The sequence below is a fragment of the Balaenoptera physalus genome (assembly GCF_965194825.1).
Source record: "Balaenoptera physalus genome assembly, chromosome: 2".
Taxonomy (NCBI): Eukaryota; Metazoa; Chordata; class Mammalia; order Artiodactyla; family Balaenopteridae; genus Balaenoptera; species Balaenoptera physalus.
Window position 1 is genome coordinate 141449937 of NC_138883.1, and position 17718 is coordinate 141467654.

At 53.1% G+C, this 17718-nt stretch overlaps 1 protein-coding gene across 2 annotated transcripts; it reads right to left on the reverse strand.

Moving 5' to 3' along the window:
* Positions 1-864: 864 nt before the first annotated feature.
* Positions 865-17465, reverse strand: HAPLN3 (hyaluronan and proteoglycan link protein 3). Of its 2 annotated transcripts, none has more exons than XM_082450937.1 (5): positions 17419-17465; positions 16695-16996; positions 6201-6569; positions 3473-3775; positions 865-2562 (listed from the first exon to the last, which is right to left on the reverse strand). In XM_082450937.1, the coding sequence occupies exons 1-5, from the start codon at positions 17448-17450 to the stop codon at positions 2276-2278; spliced, it is 1293 nt and encodes a 430-aa protein (XP_082307063.1). In that variant the 5' UTR covers positions 17451-17465; the 3' UTR covers positions 865-2275. The 2 variants fall into 2 exon arrangements, with proteins under 2 accessions (XP_082307063.1, XP_082307064.1); XM_082450938.1 differs by lacking the exon at positions 17419-17465 and adding an exon at positions 8407-8588 and having other exon boundaries at positions 16695-16826.
* Positions 17466-17718: the final 253 nt, after the last annotated feature.

Here is a 17718-nt window from a genome sequence, read left to right on the forward strand (position 1 = left end):
TGAAGGGGCTCTTAGGTATGGGGGCAGTGGGGACACATTTTGATCAAATGACCCCGAATTCTTGCAAATCCTGTCTGATCAGAAAGCCTGGGACAGTCATACTTGCGGTGCTTTATTTTCACAGGTGTACCTGTGCGTATGATGGATTCTGTGTGTGTGTGTGTGTGTGTGTGTGTGTGTGTGTGTGTGTGTGTGTGTGTGTGAGAGAGAGAGAGAGAGAAAGAGAGACAGCCAACGGGTGCTGTGTATGGATTTGCCAGTTGGCATGCTGTCAAAGAACAACTCAAGTGAGACATCTGGCCACTATCCAGAGTTTGGTCCTTTGATTTACACTGTTTGCTCACATAGGAAGAGTCGATTGGTAGAGAGAGTCCAAGAACAGAAGCAAAATCAGGATTTATAAGAGGGAAGAAAAAAAAATTGCAGACAGCCTAGGAACAGTGAATCTTGCGTATACATTTTTGAGGTCAAATGGTTAGCTAGCCACTAGCACAAAGGTCTGGGCATCCTGCCCTTAAGTAGGCTGTAGGATATCAACGAAAACGATTTCGACTGTTCATGGATTTCCCTCAACAGACCTTGAGTCGAGCTGGAGTGTGCATGCCAGGCAGTGACCCTCCGCCAGCCTCCTCCTTAGAAGGCCAGGTCGGCGCCACCCTCTCATCACACTTGCTCAGCGGGCATTGATTCTGTGTTTACGAAGGTGTCTGGGTGTTGGTTAGTGTGTGCTAGTGTGAGTCTGCTAGTGTCTCTTTGGGTGTGTACGTGTGTGGCTGAGTATTTGTTGGTGAATATTTTTGTGTACCCAGGTTATCTACAGCTCTGGAAAGGATCAGTGGACAAAAGCAGAGGATGCAGCAATGGTCACATAGTAGGAACGCAATAATCATGCAATTTATTGATTAATTAACTGATTCACTGGGAACACGACTGTGTCAGTGGTTTTCAACCTTGAGCCTGCATCAGCATCGAGAGGGCTTGTGCTGGGTCCCACTCCAGAGTTTCTGACTCAGCAGGTCAGGGGTGGGGTCCAGAAATTTGCATTTCGAACACGTTCCCAGGTGAAGCTGGTGGTGCTGGCCACACTTTGAGAAGCACTGGGCTACGTGAAGGATAGAGTGAATTACTGATTGTGGGTGACAGAGGTGTGCCTGTGCAGAGGCAAAAGGTCTGGTTTCCTGAGGCTGACATGGAGGGGGTGGGGGTACAGAGGGTGAGGCACAGAGAGGGCTGGTCTCCAAGATCCTCTGCAGGGCACAGCTTCCTCTGGTCTCCCGAGAGGTACCTCCCACTCTTGTGCTGTGTCCACACAGACTCACAGCCGGGAGTAGGATGGTGGGAGAGCGAGCCAGCGCCTCCAGCTGCTAGGCCAGCCCCCGAGGCAGGGTGTCCCCAGGGCAGGCAAGGCCAGACCAAGGCAGCCCAAAGGTGCAGCCCATGGCGTTTCCCACCCACTCCAGTGGACAGACCCAGTCGACCTTTGAAGTCTGGGACAGAACTGTCCCCCATTCCCACTGGGCAGGGAGCTGGGCCCTAAGACTAAATGAGATAAAGAGTGAGACCCAGAGCAGGGACTCGGGGTGGAGGAAGGGGTCACAGCACCATTTATTGTCCAAAAAAAGTACACACACCTGAGGGCTGCTCCCCAAATAGGGAAAAATGAGAACAAAATATGGACTCTTTGGAGCTAAGAAAAGGAAAAAATGTGGAGGAAAGTCTCTCTCTCTTCCCTGGGATGTCACACAGAAGCCCAGGGACCCGCTTCCAGCCCTAGCTCCTCCGCCATGCTGATGTGGGCCAGCTGCTTGCCAAAGAAGTACGAGAGGGCAGGAGGCTGCAAGGCCCAAAGCCCAGCTCCAGAGCCGCCCTGGATGCCCTCTCCTCCCTCAGGCTGAGGCGGAGGGAGGATTGCAGCCACCACGCCCTGGCATCTCGTGCCACTGCCAGCTCTGGGCGCCAGCCTCCCAGGGGCAGGGAAAGGGGCTGGACTCAGCAATGGCAGAGAGCCCTCGTGAGCCCATGAACCTCAAATGTCCTGGAGGAGAGGGGCAGGAGGATTCGTGGAGGGGGAGAGCCTTGGGGTGTCTACCTGAGTAAAGGGAAGATTTGGGATCTGTGGGATTTACCAAAAAAAGAGTATCTAAAAAAATTTTAAGTTGAAAAGTATAAAAACAAAATGAAAATTGCCCCAACCTGCAAGGGAAAATGAACTACTCAATAAATACAGCCCGTGAGGGGATGGGGTAGGCGTGAGTACAGAGCTGGAGCCCGGGCGCTAGCGCGGCCGGTAGCAATAGACGCCATACTTGCGGCTATGTGGGTCTGGGAAACCGAAGCTTCGGACCCCAGGCTCCAGGGACCCACAGTTGTGACGTGCGTGAGCCACAGGGTAGCGGGCACTGCCATCCGCCAGCCAACCAGCGTCGCAACGGTCCAGGCCGTGGAACTTCCAGGCGGCAAAGAGCTGGCCCACCTTGGCGATCTGGGCATCGTCTTCCTGGCAGGCCTCCTTTGCCTCTGCCAGTGTCAGCTTCTCAGGGTGCTCCAGGTAGTATACCTCCCCTGTGGGATGTGGGGCGTGAGAGCTGGGCAGTGGAGTGGGCAGCCAGAGAAGACAACAGGGCCTGGAGCAATGCCAGCCCATCCAGACCCCACCAACCAGCCCCCAAAGACCTGACAGCTCTCTGAGCCTAGGGAAATGCCAGGCTGTGGGCATCTGCAGTGGATACTGTTGGGGGATAACTTCCCAGTCCTCATCCCCTCTCCAAGAGTGCCATCCTATCTGCCATGGGGCTGGGGTTCCTCCAGTCATATCAGTACTCCACCCTAGCCCTCCCTAATTACACCCTGGGTTTGTGCCCCACCTCTGCTGGACCAATCAGAGTCTCTCATTCATTCAGACATTTACTGAGCACCTACTATGTGCCAGGCACTTTTCTAAGTGCTTGGGATATGGCACGGAACCAGTTTGTTTTTATTCATTTATCTTCCCATGAAATGAGCTCCTTTGTGAGGACAGATTGTGTTTTATTTGTCTATGATGACCAGTGCCTAGCCTTGGCCCCAGCACATAGTGGGCACTCAGGAAATGTTTGATGAATGACTAAACCAATGATTGGTGTGAAGCAACAGCAGCAAAGCACTCAAAACTCAGCTGGGGGACTTCCCTGGTGGTCCAGTAGTTAAGACTCCGCACTCCCAATGCAGGGGGCATGGGTTCAGTCCCTGGTTGGGGAGCTAAGATCCCACATGCTGCAAGGCGTGGCCAAAATAAATAAATAAAATAAAGAGCATCCCTAATGAACACCAGGAAACAAAAAAAAAAACAAAAAACTCAGCTGGACATGGCTTCAACATGTGCAGGTGCTCCAGACCTCCAGATGAAGGTGCCAGCAGGGTGGGCAGAGAGGTCTGAAAGCTCCCCAGATGCTGCCCTTCCACCCGCAGGCCTGTGCTCAGCCATTCCACTCACCCCTGAGGGCAGCAGCAAAGCAGAACACATCATAGCGGTGCAGGCGGCGGTGGCGTGGGCCGTAGCTGCGCACGCCAGGTGCCAGGCCCAGGCCACCGCAGGGGTGTCGGGCCTGCGTGATGGGGTACTGCACAGAGGCGTCCTGCAGCCAGCCCGCGTTGCACCAGTCCAGGCCTTCCTCCCAGGCCCGGAACAGCTGCTCAAAGGAGGCCACCACCGCGTCCTGTTCCTCGCAGGCCCACTGGGCCTCGTGGAAGTTGAACTGGTAGCGCCCTTGGGGGTGTTGGTAAGGGAAGACCACACCTGGGGAGGGAGGAAAAAGCAGCTTGAATGGGTGGGCCGGGCCCAGCTGACTGGAGACCCAAACCTACTGGGACAGATGCTCCCCTCAACACACATACACACACACACACACACACACACACACACACACACAATCCTTCAGAAAAACTCTGTAAACCTGTCATCTCCTGCCCAATATCCAAATCTGAGGCAGAGCCTATATCTGCTTTACACCTCCCTCCCAGAGCTAGACTGGCACACAGCAGTACTCAGAAAACTATTAGCTTGTTAAGGTAATGAATTAATCAGCTAACTAATATCCCCAACTACAGAATGAGACTAAGGCCTAATTCACAGGGCTGTTGCAAGAACCCCAGTGCCATGGTCTCGATGTGTTCCCCCAAATTCAGATGTTTAAATCCTAACGCTCAATGTGATGGTTTTAGGAGGTGGGGTCTTTGGGAGGTGATTAGGTCAGGAGGGTGGAGTCCTCATGAATGGGGTTAGTGCCCTTTTAAAAGAGACTCCAGAGACCACCCCCCACCCCCAGCCCCTTGCACCATGTGAGGACACAGCGAGAAGTCTGCAATTTAGCAGAGGGCCCTCACTTGACCATGCTGGCACTCTGATCTGGGACTTCCAGCCTCCAGAAATGCGAGAAATGAATTGCTGCTGTTGTTTATGTTGCCCACACTGCGGTATTTTATTACAGCAGCCTGAGCTAAGACACCAGTGAGGAGGTACTGCCATCTACAGGAGACGGTGCACTGCTGGGCTCTGGCTCTCCCTGTTGGTAGCTGAGATCTCATCATCTACATTAACACTAACATTAATGTAGAAGCTTCTTAGGAGAATACAAGTTTCCATGTGGGACAGATGGAATTTAGGGGAAGAGGAGGGATGGTAAAAGGTCTTAATAAAGGGGAGGCTCAAGGTCAGGGAGGTCCTGGGCAGGGGGCTTCCCTTTGTGGTGCCAGAGGCTTGTAGGTACCATAGGCTCCCTCAAAAGTCACCATTCATGTTTGAAACTTTACCATAATAAAAAAATTTTTAAACACCCTAGATCCAGTCTCTACCAAGTCAGATGAAACCTTAAGGAGAGGCGGTGTCCCTAGTGCCTGGGACTGGCATTGTTTAGAAGCAGGGCCTGGAGTCCTTAGAATCTCCTTCCTGTGGCCAGGGGCCTGGGAACATCTGGGCCCCAAACCCCCAATATCACCTAGTTCAGGAAGCCAGGCCCCTGGGCAGAGCCAGGTTGAGGGGGCAGAGAGGCCCCTGGGCCTCGACAATCAGTGCACAACCTCCATGTGTGTTTGCAGGGGGCTTATTTCATGCCTGGTTCCGTCCCAAATTCCCAGCCCTTCCAGCCGCAGGAACACGGTGAGGGCTCCCTGTTTCTCTAGGCTGCTTCTGTGGTCCCCAGACAAATGGCTCTCACAGGCTCCCTCCCATCCCCCACCATCCCCAACATCATGGGCCACCACTGGGCCACCACCTAAGCCACGTGGACTGGGGATGCGGCTGCTGATGGCAAAGATCTGCACTGATTGATAGGCCCTTGACTCACATCTATCCTCATCTCCTCGAAGGAGGTAAAGGAGGAACTACCCTTGTTCTTCATTTTACATGTGAGGGGACTGCAGCTCTGGGGGTGAAGCACTGACCTAGGGTACCACAGCTGGGATGGGAAGGACATTGAGTCAGGTCACCCTTCTCTACATACCCCCCAGCTGCCTCCCTAACAGGTAGGAGATATACGAGGACACACAGCCCCATCCTAGGGACAGAGAAGGTGGGAGTCATGTAGAGATCACAACAGGGACCCATACATAAGATCTAGTGTGTAGAGTTTGGCTGGCTTGCATAGCACTGGTTTGCTTTTTTTTTCAGTTAGATTTCACATAAAAATATAAGCTTCTCTTTTCAAATCAGAAAATCTGGCTGTACTAGGCCTGCTTCTGATGTGGCATCATCGGCTGGGCCTGAATAGAGCGGCTCCTTTCAGATGGGATGAGGGCTCAGGAGTGTGCCCCAGTCCCCACCACTCCCTATCACTCACCCTGGGCTGCCTCATTTGCTTGTGTTGCCTGCCAACCCTGCTTGAATCTCAGCTCTATCTCCATCAGCTGTGTGCCCAGCTCCTGTCCCCCTCTCTCTGAACAGGATGTGAGCAAGAGGGAGTAGAGAGTAGTGGATTCTGGAGCCTGACTGCCTGAGGTCAAACCTCTACTCGGCCATTTATGAGCTGTGTGACCTTAGGTAAGTGACTTGACCTCTCTGTGCCTCAGTTTTTTCAGCTGTACAATAGGGGTTAGAATAAGAGCAGCTTCCTCCTGAGGTTGTTCTGAGGATTAAATGTTTATCTGCCGAAAGCACAGAGGATTGGATGCTTTCTCAGGGCCCTCTCCCCGTAGCTCCCAGGACCCAGCTCCCACTGGGGTCTCACCCCGCAGCTCCAGCTCCACCAGGCCACTCTCATCCTCCAGCCCATCAATGACCTCACAGCGGTAGCGCCCATAGTCCTCCAGCCTCAGGTCCCGGATCTCCAGTGACACTTCACGCTCCCTCTCCTGCCACAGATGCACCCGGCCTCGGTAGTCTCCGAAGGCACGGTGCCTCAGCCCAATCGCCACCAGCACGTCCTGCTCTGGGGCCCCATTCTCCGACAGTTTCCACCATTTGATGCGTACGGGCCGAGGAGAGACCAGGGCCGGCTCGTAGTGGTAGCGGCAGGGCAGGGTCACGTTGGCCCCACGGTAGGAGAACAGGATCTCCTCAGGCGTCTCTACCACCAGCTTCACTCCATTGAAGATGCCTGGGGGGAGAGGCGGGTGCAGATGGGGACCTGCTGCAGCACGTCTGTACCCCTGCAAAGGCCCACCCCACCCTCACTCCCAGCTCCCGCCAGGCCCAGGAGTTCTAGATTGCAAGAATGGCCGCAGCGCTGCACCCCTCCCTGTATCCACACGCTCTGCAACGCGACTTGACATCTCCTTCCATCAGGAGATGACTCTATGCCCGCCACCTTGAATCCTTGCTGGCCCTGCCACTTGCTTTGACCAAATGAATGTGGTGGAAGTGACTGTTCCGTGGTGCTTGCTCTGAGCCGAGGCTCCAGGAGGCCCTGCTAAGGCTACTCTTTCTCCCAGAACCTTGCCAACCACCATCAGAACAAGGCTGGTCTCACCTGCTGGGTGAGAACATGCAGAGAGCAGAGACAAGCCATCCCAGCCGAGGCCATCCTAGACCAACCAGCCCCCAGCTGATCTGCCTGCCAACCGCAGGCACGATCAATTAAATGAGCACAGCCAAGACTGAAGAGATGGAGCCCAGTCCAAAACGCTGACCAAAATGGAATCATGAGCAAAATACATGGCTGTTGTCTTAAGCCACTAGGTTTGTTCGGTATAAGAAGCAAACTGGAGGACTTCCCTGGTGGTCCAGCGGTAAAGAATCCGCCTTCCAATGCCGGGGACACCGGATCGATCCCTGGTCAGGGAACTAAGATCCCACATGCCGCAGGGCAACTAAGCCCGCGCACCACAGCTACAGAGCCCATGCGCTCTGGAGCCCGCGCGCCGCAACTAGAGAGAAGCCCGTGCACTGCAAGGAAGATCCCACGTGCCACAACTAAGACCCGACGCAGCCAAAAATAAAAAAAGATTAAAAATAGAAAATATTTTTTTTTAAAAAAGAAGCAAACTGGTGTAGCGGGCAGCAAGAGCACCCCCAGATGGGTGGGTGGCTGGGACTCTAATCCCCCTGAGTCTCCTTCCCTAACACACTGGCCACAGGAGACCACAGCCTGCCCTTCACTCTCTGTCCACTGTCCACCACGACTCTTCCCAAACACCCGGCAACACAGGTGAGATGAGGCCAGGACTTCTAGAGATTATAGTCAGGGCTCAGGGGGACAAACAAACACAGAGCCTCCCATGCACCACAAGAACCAGGTTTATGGGCTAAGGCTGGCCCATCTCTAACGTGAGCCCCTCTATAGGGGCCTCATGGTCTCATGACCTTGGGTCTGGACTTGAGAGGTACACAGGGTGGGGGCAGGGGGTAGCCTCGGGGGTAAGCAGGAGACAGACAGGGAGGCTCCCTGCAGAGGAGCGCATGCTGAAAAACAGCTACACCTAACAAGGCCTCGCCTATGCCAGGGTTCCTGTGAGGATCATACGAGGTAACATATGTAAGGCTCCTAGAAGCATGACTGACACATAGTAGGTGTGTAAAACCACTGATAAAAAGCCACCTGCCCAAAGCCACGTAGCCAGTAAGTGGCAAAACTGAGATTCAGACTCACATCTCCCTAACCCCAAACCCCCTTTCCACTGGGGAGACCTGGGGAGGTCATGTTTAAGCAGAATCTTGGAAAATCCGGCAGGACTTTGGGGAAAGTATAAAAAGCAAAAATGATTGTCCTACAGCGCACTTGGCTCCACATCTGAGGGGCCAGCAAACTCGGAGTAACAGAACCCCCTCTTCTGCTCATCTTAGAAACGAGGCTGGACCACTGCACAGCTGGGGGAGGGGCTGCTGGCTTCATACCCTCGCCCCTGTCCCAACCTGGAACCTGCACATCACAGCAGGGGCCAGGAGAGGTCTTCATCACCTGGCCGAGCCAGAAGTCGACCCAGGAGGCCACCCACCTTCGCCGTGGCCCTTGCCCGCGTTCCAGCCGTTGGGACTATTGGAGTAATAGAAGCCGTTGTAGAAGGGCAGGCCCGAGACGCAGCACAGCGGAAGCAGCAGGACCAGGAGCGGCAGGTCCATGGCGTCATGCACGCGGCAGCGCCCAGGCGTCCTGGGGAAGGCTGGGGGCTGGGGCAAACTGGGAAGAGGAGAAAAACAAGCCAGTGAGAGAAGCCCTGAGGCCGGGGACCCCTGGTTTCCAGCACCCACTCATTCACTCGATCGACAGGAAATTGTAGATCATCTTCTGTGTGCCAGGCACCGTTCTCGAGGCCAAGGAGACAGTGGTGATGAGCTAGACAAGGTCCCTGCTCTCAGGGGACTGCACCGTGCAGGCAAGATGGGCAACAAGCAAGCCAACAAGTCCTAAAAAGGAGTTAGGAGGCAGCAAAAAGACCATGGAGAAAATTAATCAGGATGATATGACAGTATCACCATTCTCCAAACACCGGGATTGAATTGGAAAAGTTGTGAGCAGAATTTTTTAATGACATCCAAGAGACTAGACTAGACTAGAAAACATCAGGTTGCATTCACGGTTAGCGAAGATGAGTCCTGCACTGCAGAGCTTTTGTTTCAGTCCAGAAACATCTGTGGGGATGAGGTAGGGGGGGTCACAGTGTGAAATTATTTCTTATCCTGGGTCAAGGTAAAAAAAAAAAAAAATTTAATACCATGCTAGAATACTTCTGGGGGGCTATTCCAGGTTCAGTGGACATGCAAATAAAATAGGCAGCTGGCCCATGGGCTGTAGTTTGTTGATTCTATTTTTTTGTATTGCATCAAAATATTATATCTTTTTAAATTTTATTTTATTTTTGGCTGCGTTGGGCCTTTGTTGCTGCGCACAGGCTTTCTCTAGTTGTGGCGAGCAGGGGCTACTCTTCGTTGCGATGTGCAGGCTTCTCATTGCGGTGGCTTCTCTTGTTGTGGAGCACAGGCTCTAGGCGCGCAGGCTTCAGTAGTTGTGACTCGTGGGCTCTAGAGCGCAGGCTCAGTAGTTGTGGCGCACGGACTGAGTTGCTCCGCGGCACGTGGGATCTTCCCAGACCAGGGCTCGAACTCGTGTCCCCTGCATTGGCAGGCGGATTCTTAACCACTGCACCACCAGGGAAGTCCCAAAATATTATATCTTGATTATTGAGTTTTCTTGCACACACACTCCCCTCCCCTAAATTTGCACATGAAGCTAATGCCTCACTCACCTCCCCCCATCCCTGCCCTGCTCATTGCCATTTACTGAGTACTCTCAACGATTAAAAGGCCGGGTCATACCTTGGAGGAGCTCAGTCCAGGAAAGGGGCAGAGTCATAGGCAGGAGATATCGTGTGGTGAGTACAAAGATAAGGTACAGAAAACTAGACTGAAGACACAGGAGGTAGCCAGGTGGAAAAGGACAGCAGGGTCTGCCCAGCAGGGGGCGCAGCAAGTGCAAAGGTGCAGAGGCCAGAGAGCACGTGGAGGGCTGGGGTGTGCTGCCAGTTGTCCATTTGTGACCCCCCCACTCCCTGGTCCATCTCTGCTCTTTTCTGCCCTGCACTGATCACTTCTCCCAGGCCCCCAGGCCCTCTGGCTTCCAGCTAGATTCAGCCAACAGGAGGTACACACAGGAGATGGGCAGGAGGGGAGAGAGGTTGTGTCTCTGCAGTACCTGTGTCCCGTCAGGATCACAACTCCGCCGGGCGGCTCCTCTCCCCAACACCGCTCTCATGGCTCTGTAACACTCTTTCCTCCCCTTCCCCCTCGAGGCCAGGGGGGCACCGACTGCCATTGCTTGTCTCTGCGCCCCAACTCCCTAGTTTGTTGCCTTTACCCTCCTCTCTAAATGTCATCGCATCATTAGAATCTCTTTATTGGAAACATCTAGGGTGAATTCTGCTTCCTGCCAAGGCCCTGGCTGATATAGGGGAAAGGAGGGGAGAGGGGTCGGCAGGACCAGAGTCTAGATGCCCTTGTGTGTCAGACCCAGCAGCCTGTCCTTTGTCCCAAAAGCCCTAGGGTGCCAGTAATGGCTTTAAGCAGGGGAGCCACAGGATCACACCTATATCTTAGAAACATCCCTCTGGGGGCTGAGTGGAAAGTAGGGCAGCAAGACCAGAGTTGACAGCAGGCATTTGGAAGTATGACTATGACTATCATGCAGCAACGTGGAAAGTGCTTAGGGTATCATTTAGAATAGACAAGGCAGAACATAGACTTGCCACTCTGCTATGATTGTAAGTGTGTGGCCCTAAGAATGCCTGTGAATGGGAACCAGAAGGGGAGGAAGCAGCAAAAGGAGAGAAAGGGAGAGGAAGGGAGGGAGGAAAAAGAAAAGAAATGCATTGGCCTGTAAGGGTGGTGGGATTGTGGAGGAAACATTCTTGTTTCCAGAACAGTTAGGAGCTCTTGCTGGGGAGGAAGGAATGGATGTGAAGGAAGTTGAGGGGTAGAATCCACTGTTCCCTTAGGCCTCTTTGCAGAGAGCCCAAGGCCCAGACTTGCCCTCTGTGCCTTGCACAACAGGAGGACACCGTGAGCCTTGCTTCTTGTCCAAGAGGAATCCCCAGGTGACACCCACAAAGCCTCTTGGTGACTTGGATCTGGGCAGCCTAAGCACAAACAACCTAATACAGAAGTTCGGACCCCTGATAATGCATTTTTCTGTTATATGTATGCTGTGCAGTTAATAAAAAAAAAAAAAGAATTTGGAAATGTGAAAAAAAAAAGAAGTTTGGAGCAGGAAGCTCTGGGTTCAAGTCCCATCTCCACTACTTAATAGCTGTGTCGTTCTAGGCAGGATTCCTCATTTGTGAAATGGAGATCATAAAACTCACCATGGTATATTTTTCACTAATATGTTCTACTTTTCTCCCATAGTGAGAGAGTTCTACATAAGTGTGTGACCAGTCAGCTGAAGGCTGTATTTCCAGCCTCCCTTGCAGCTAGGAGAGGCCATGTGACTCAGTGCTGGCCAATGGGAGTGAGCAAAAATAATACATGACACATGCAGGTCTTACACTGAAAACAATCTGGGAAAGCTTTCCTTGGTATTCTTTCCCCCAACCTGTTGGCAGCCAGAGTAGCCACCTTAGACTCAGAGATGGAAACCACAGGCTTAATGACAGAGCCACCCCACCAGCCCTGGACCTCCCCCACCTACACTGTGTCATGAGAGAAAAACAAAGTCCTATTGTATTTAAGCCACCACATTTGAGTCTCTTCATGAACGTAGCTTAGCCACACTTGGCCTAAGAAATAACTCCACAGGGTTGCTATGATCAGCATAAAGATATTAACAGCTGACTTTAATGAGCACTTACTATCTCACTTAATTCTCACCACAACCTCTAGAGGTGGGACCTATTGGTATCACCATTTTACAGATGGGAAAATCAAGGCACAGAAAGATTAAATAATCTGCGCAAGGTCATCCAGCTAGGAAGCAGCAAAGCCAGGATTTGAACGCACTCCAGCTCCAAAGCCTGGAACCACAATATCAAACTAGGGAAAGTGACGTGTATAAAGCACATAGTCCAGTGCCTGGCACAGAGCAGGTCCTCGTAGGAGTTAGTTCCCTTTCCCTTCCTTGGGTTTCCATGTTTAGAATGCAGAGAAAAGTGGAATGAGGATGGAGAGGCTGGATGTCCCAGGGTCCGCCCTGTCCCTGGGCACCCAGGGCCTCCTGGAGCAGAGGGGCTCCCCAGCCTCCACCTGCAACGTTTCCAGCCTCTTTCCAGCACCTCATCTAGTACAGATGCTCCCCAGTGAGAAACAGCTTCCCCAGGATGAGCAAATGCAGGCATTTCTGCCACAAAGTGATCTTTGTCTGCCTGGAAAAAAAAAATGTGTATTTTTGTAAAATCATGCATTAAAAAATAACAAGGTTAGGGGAAAAATAAGTTTGGGGCAGACTACTCAAAACGTATGTAACTTTATAACCAGAGCACTAACAAAAACAATAGCAATCCTAAAAAAAAAAAAAAAAAAAAAAAAAAAACCAGCATCGTTTACACTCCACTGACACTGGCACCCACGTCCCATCAATCAGTCCTCTGCAGACTTCACCCACCACTGGGGCAAGTGCTTCTTCCTTCAACATGCAGGTCCTTGGGGGCATTGGATTCCAATTTTGGTAAATTCCAGTGGATTTACCAAAATTAAAAATCTGACACAGGGTGAAGTCACCTTCTTCAATGTTTTGTTTTGTTTTGTTTTGTTTCGTTTTAACACAGAGGAAATGTCTTTGTAACTTCTTCAGCTGGTTCCAACTTTTATCAGAAAACTTTACGCTAAGTTCTGTTAAGCAGCTAAACCAGCTGTACAGGCATTCCTCCGTCACCAAATCTATTGCATCCTTGAGTTGGGATGGCAGGAGTTTGGATATTGAGAATTTGGGGGATCCAGACAGGGAGGGATGCTGTGTTATTCACATCTATTTGGTTCCTGTGTTGGACAGTGAATAGCAAGCATTTGGATAGCGAGGGACATCTGTACTAAAGAAAGGCCCTTTCTACAGGACTGGCAGCATTTCTCATAAGGAATTCATACATTGCTAAGGTTTGCTCTGTAATTGTGAGAACTCTTGTTTCAGTCACTCCAATACAGTAGCGAGCTGGAAAAAAATCACCACCAGACCAATGCGATTCCATGTTTTACTGACGTTGTTCCCCCAGGGTTCTTACCAACCATGGATGAGGTAATTCACAGTTCAGAAACACCTGCTGAGGCAGAACAGACCGTTGCACCTTCTGGTGTCTCCAGAACCAGAGTTCTGCCCTCCAGAACCGCAGAGCTTAAGTCTCCGAGGCACCCTTTCCCAGCCTCAGAGACCCTGGCACACACTCACAACCTTGAGCCTGGGCACCACACTTTCTCCCTGGCTTTTAAAGGGCTTCCACATCCAACAGCTCCCTTGATCCTCCCAAGAGCTCCCCACCCCCACCCTGATCAGCAAGGAGAATTTCATTCTCCCCAATTAATCCACAAGTGAACAGAGACACCGAGGCATGAAGCAACTGTCTAAAGGTGAAACGGCCTGGAGGTGGTAGAGGCAGGACTCTGTTGAACTCTTTTTAGCCAATCTCCATAACAATCTGTCATAAGGGCTGCCTTCTACTTGTCAACACACTTTCATGAACATCATTGCTTATGGGCCTCACAATGTCAGAATTATTATCCCCATTGTACAGACCAGGAAACTGAGGTTCAGAAATGCTAGGTTGCTTGGCCAAGGTTACCCAGGTAATAGATGAAGGAGCTGGGACTTGACCGCATTCACTCAACAGATATTTATCATGCATTTACCATGTGCCAGGCATGGTTCTAGGCACTGGGATTACAAACCAGGGGTCCTTGTGGGGTTTACACTCTAGTGAGGGAGACGGACAATAAACACGATGTGGGATAATGTGATGTGAATGAACATGTGGCACATGATAGAAGAGGATGAAGCAGGGGGTGGGGGGGGTCCTGTCAACAGGATGGGTCAGGAAGGCCTCCCTGAGAAGGGGATGGGCAGTGAAGGCATGAGCTTTGAAAATCCCAGGGAAAAGCTTTGCAAGAAGAGGGAACAGCAAGGGCAAAAGCCTATGGCAGGAACAGCTTGAAGGCCAGTAAGGCTGGAGCCCAGAGATAGAGAAAGGGAGGGTGGCAGGAAATGAGGTCCAAGTAGCAGTCACAGGTCCCAAGCTGTAGCCCTGAAGGGAAGTTACGGAAGAGTTTTCCACAGAGGAGTGTCATGAATCTGATTTACATTCTAAAAGGATCATTCTGGCTATCTTCGTACCTCAGTCAAGTGCATGTCCTCATCCTGGTTCTTCCTTTCCAGCTACAAACAGCCCTAGTTCTCTCCATTACTTCTCCGGTCTGAGCACCCACCTTGGTTTACTCCCTGGCTTATTAACACAGCTGCAAATGGAGAGGTGTGATCTGGTTAACATCCCTCTGGGATGTCAACCCAGCAGTCAAGCAACCTTAGAATAGGTGGGGGGATGTCAGGAAAAACAAAATGAGTCTGAAGGAAAGATCAGCCTGTGTCCAGGAGCTACAACCCTCCTTAGGAGTAGTGACCCTGGGCAAGTCATTTGACTCATCTGAACAGAAGTTTCCTTGTCTCCAGAGAATACTAACAGAATACTAACAGGCTCAGGGGCTGAGGACAAGGACCACCCTGAATGTCAAGGCTAAAACACAGAACAGAGTCCTGGGTGTGAATCAGGGGTGGCAACTGCTGCCTAGTTGCTGCCCTGCCCCGGACCAATCCCCAACCACAACCACTAAGGAGAGCGATGGACAGCCTCTGCTCCCTGAGGCTGGCTACCCCTGCCATCAGCCCCTCAGGACCACCACAGAGATGTCACCAGCTGGAAGGCCCATGTTCAAGTCCAGCCCAGTCACCTTGGCAGTGAGTGGCTCCAGCTGATTTGGGGCACACAGGTCTGGGCCCAGCATTAGGGCTGGACACACCTGCATCCTGCTGTGTGACCTTGGGCAAGTTACTTAACCTCTCTGGGCCTCCACTTCCTCCCCTGTAAAAAATAATAATAGTAGCACCTACCTATGGGTCTGTGGTGAGAATTATAAAGATGAATTTTGTTCAGCCCCTCACACATAGCAGGTGCTCAACAAATAGTAGCTAATACATATTGGCGGAAGACATAGTGACAGGCTTCAGGCTCTAGAATCAGAGTGGCCACTTGGAATCAGTTCTGGTTCCACCCACTTACTAACAGTCTGTCGCTGGGAACGTCACGGAGCCTCAGTTTCCTCATCTGTAAAGTGGCAGTCAACAATAATACCAACCAGAAAACCTTTTTGTAAAGATTAAGGAAGAGAACGGCTACTGAGCACTTTGAAAACTGCCTGGAGGGGGCAAGCACTCAAAAAATATTAGCTATGATTACTACTGTTAACAGTTTACAAAGTGAGTCTCACAAGATTTCAGTAGATTGTTCTCTCTCATTGTTTAGAAGAGAAGCAGCCACTGTTGGGGAAACTGAGGCCAAGGGAGGTGAAGACCCAAGGCTTTATCTTCGGAAAACAGGTTAGAGAAAATTCAGGTCTCCTGACGGCCCATCCCTTGCTTTTCCTAGCACCACTTGCCTTGGGACCCCTCCACACACCAGAATAAGCTGAGCCCTGACTTGGAAGGAAGATGGAGCTCCACCAGACCACCCCGACTACACAACTGGGGAGTACAGGTCTCCCAAACACCAGCAGAGGGCAGCATTGCCCCCCCAGGTCTCCAGCTGACCCGGCTCCCCGAGAGGAATTTGACTTCGGTGCCCCCTGTTTGGGCAAGGCTTACAAGGGCCTTTGAAACCTGCGGTGCCCGGAAAGTGGAAGCTGGAGGTGTTTCCTACCAGCATTCCCAGCCCACTGGCCCATGCAAGGCCGCGGGAAAGGGGCCAGGGCGCCTCTCAATCACCTCCCCCCGCTGCAGAGGGCAAAGGAACTCCGGAGGTCAGCGCTGGACGCCAAGGCCCAGACCGGGTCACAGGCTGCTGGAGACCACCCAGCGAGCTGGTGACAGAGCTGGGACCAAGTGCCCGGAGCTGTTTCCTTCCTGGCTGCTCAAAAGCCCTAAATTCCTCCCTGAGCGATCGCATCTCCCACCCAGGGCTCTACCCTCCGCCCTCCCTGCCCCTCTGCTGTCCCTAAGACAGAAACCCCAGTGAACCCGGACCTGAAACCGACGGGCAGCCATTGCGTTTGCCCTGGGATGGCCAGAGCAGGCCGGCAGAGGCCGAGAGGCGCAGGTCCGCCTGCCCGCTGCCTCAAGAGTTGACCCCAGCCCCTGCCAGGGTTACCGCGGACCCCGGAAGCATCGGACAGATGCCCCGGGGCAGAGCCTGGCGGGCGTTGCGCTGTGCTGGAGGCTGCAGGACGGCGGCAGGATGAGACGGGAAGGGACCCGGTGGCTCCCGGTGGGAAAGAGGGGACCCGGGTAGTGGTCTCGGAGGCCACTGGTTTCCCTCGGCATTTGCCTCCTCGCGAACAAAGGTCTATGCACAAGGGTCCCACGCAAGTCAGCCCGCGCCCCGCGCTGCTCTCAACCCACTGGCGCCGGGGGAGCCCCACCCCCCCACCGGCTCTGGCGATCACAACCCAGGTCCGCTCCGGCCCCACGGTGCCCAGCTCACTCCTCCGGCCGGTTCCCCAACCCTGCCCCGGGAGGCGTGGGGCCTGCAGGAGACCCAAAGCGGGAAAGGAGGAACCGGCCCACAGGGGGCCCCAGGAGCCCGGCCACCTCTGAGCCACGTACCGTCCCCAGGCAGCTCCTCGACGGCTCGAGCGCTCCAGGCTGCGGGCGGACCGGGTCCGAGGAAGCAGGCGGATTTGGGGATCTTGAATGGCCAGAAAGGAAGCGGCGGCGAACAAATCCCCGCGCTCCCGCCGGGCCAGCCCCTTAAAGGAACACACGCCCCTTTCCCTCCCTCGGGCTGGGCCCAAAGGGAGGAGGTGCTACACACTTGGGCTGTCTCCAGACTCGGCTGGAAACCACCCAACCCGCAGAGCTGCTGGCCGCGCTGGGAAGGGAGTATCCAGGAGTTGAGGCTGTCACATCTGGGGGAAGGAAGTGGGGGAGGATGGAAGAGGAGCGTTTGTAAAGGGAGGGGCTCATTAGAACGCTCTGGTTTACCAAAAGCATTGGGACTAAGCAGGAGGAGCCCCTCTCCACACTGCAGGTGGACTATGGCTGCCCCCCACCTGCAGGAGAGGGAGGGGTGAGCGTTCTGTAGACCCGCCTTTCCCCCTATAGAAGGCAAGGGGGCACTGACATCCCTCCTGCCCCTGAGTTTGACCGTCAGGAAATCACCAGTCAGCCTCTTAACTCAGTGTCAGGCTCAGGGATGCTGCCCCTAGTAGGTGGGGTTTGAATGAGCCCTGGGAGGAGGGGGGGCACAGGATGGGGGATGGTGATCCCAGCCGCCCACAGGGGCGGTCAGAAGCCTTTCTGACTGGTCCTCCAACAGGGGTGACCCTACCTTAGAATCCTGACATCTGTCAGCACAGCCATCCAGCAGCCACCTCCCAGGATGCCTCTGTTTGGACAGAGTGTTTTCTTTCCCCTCCAGACAAACAGGAGGCCTGGCCTGGACAGCCCCTTCGTTTCCTCAGCAGCAAAGCCTATGGAGGTCCTTCAGCCTTGGCCAAGTGGTCACTGAACCCAGAGCCTCTTCCTAAATACACCTTGACAGCCTGTGTGTGTGTGTATGTGTGTGTGTACACGCATGCACGCTTTACATACACACAGCCAGGAGCAAATCAGAGCACAAAGAGCTGTG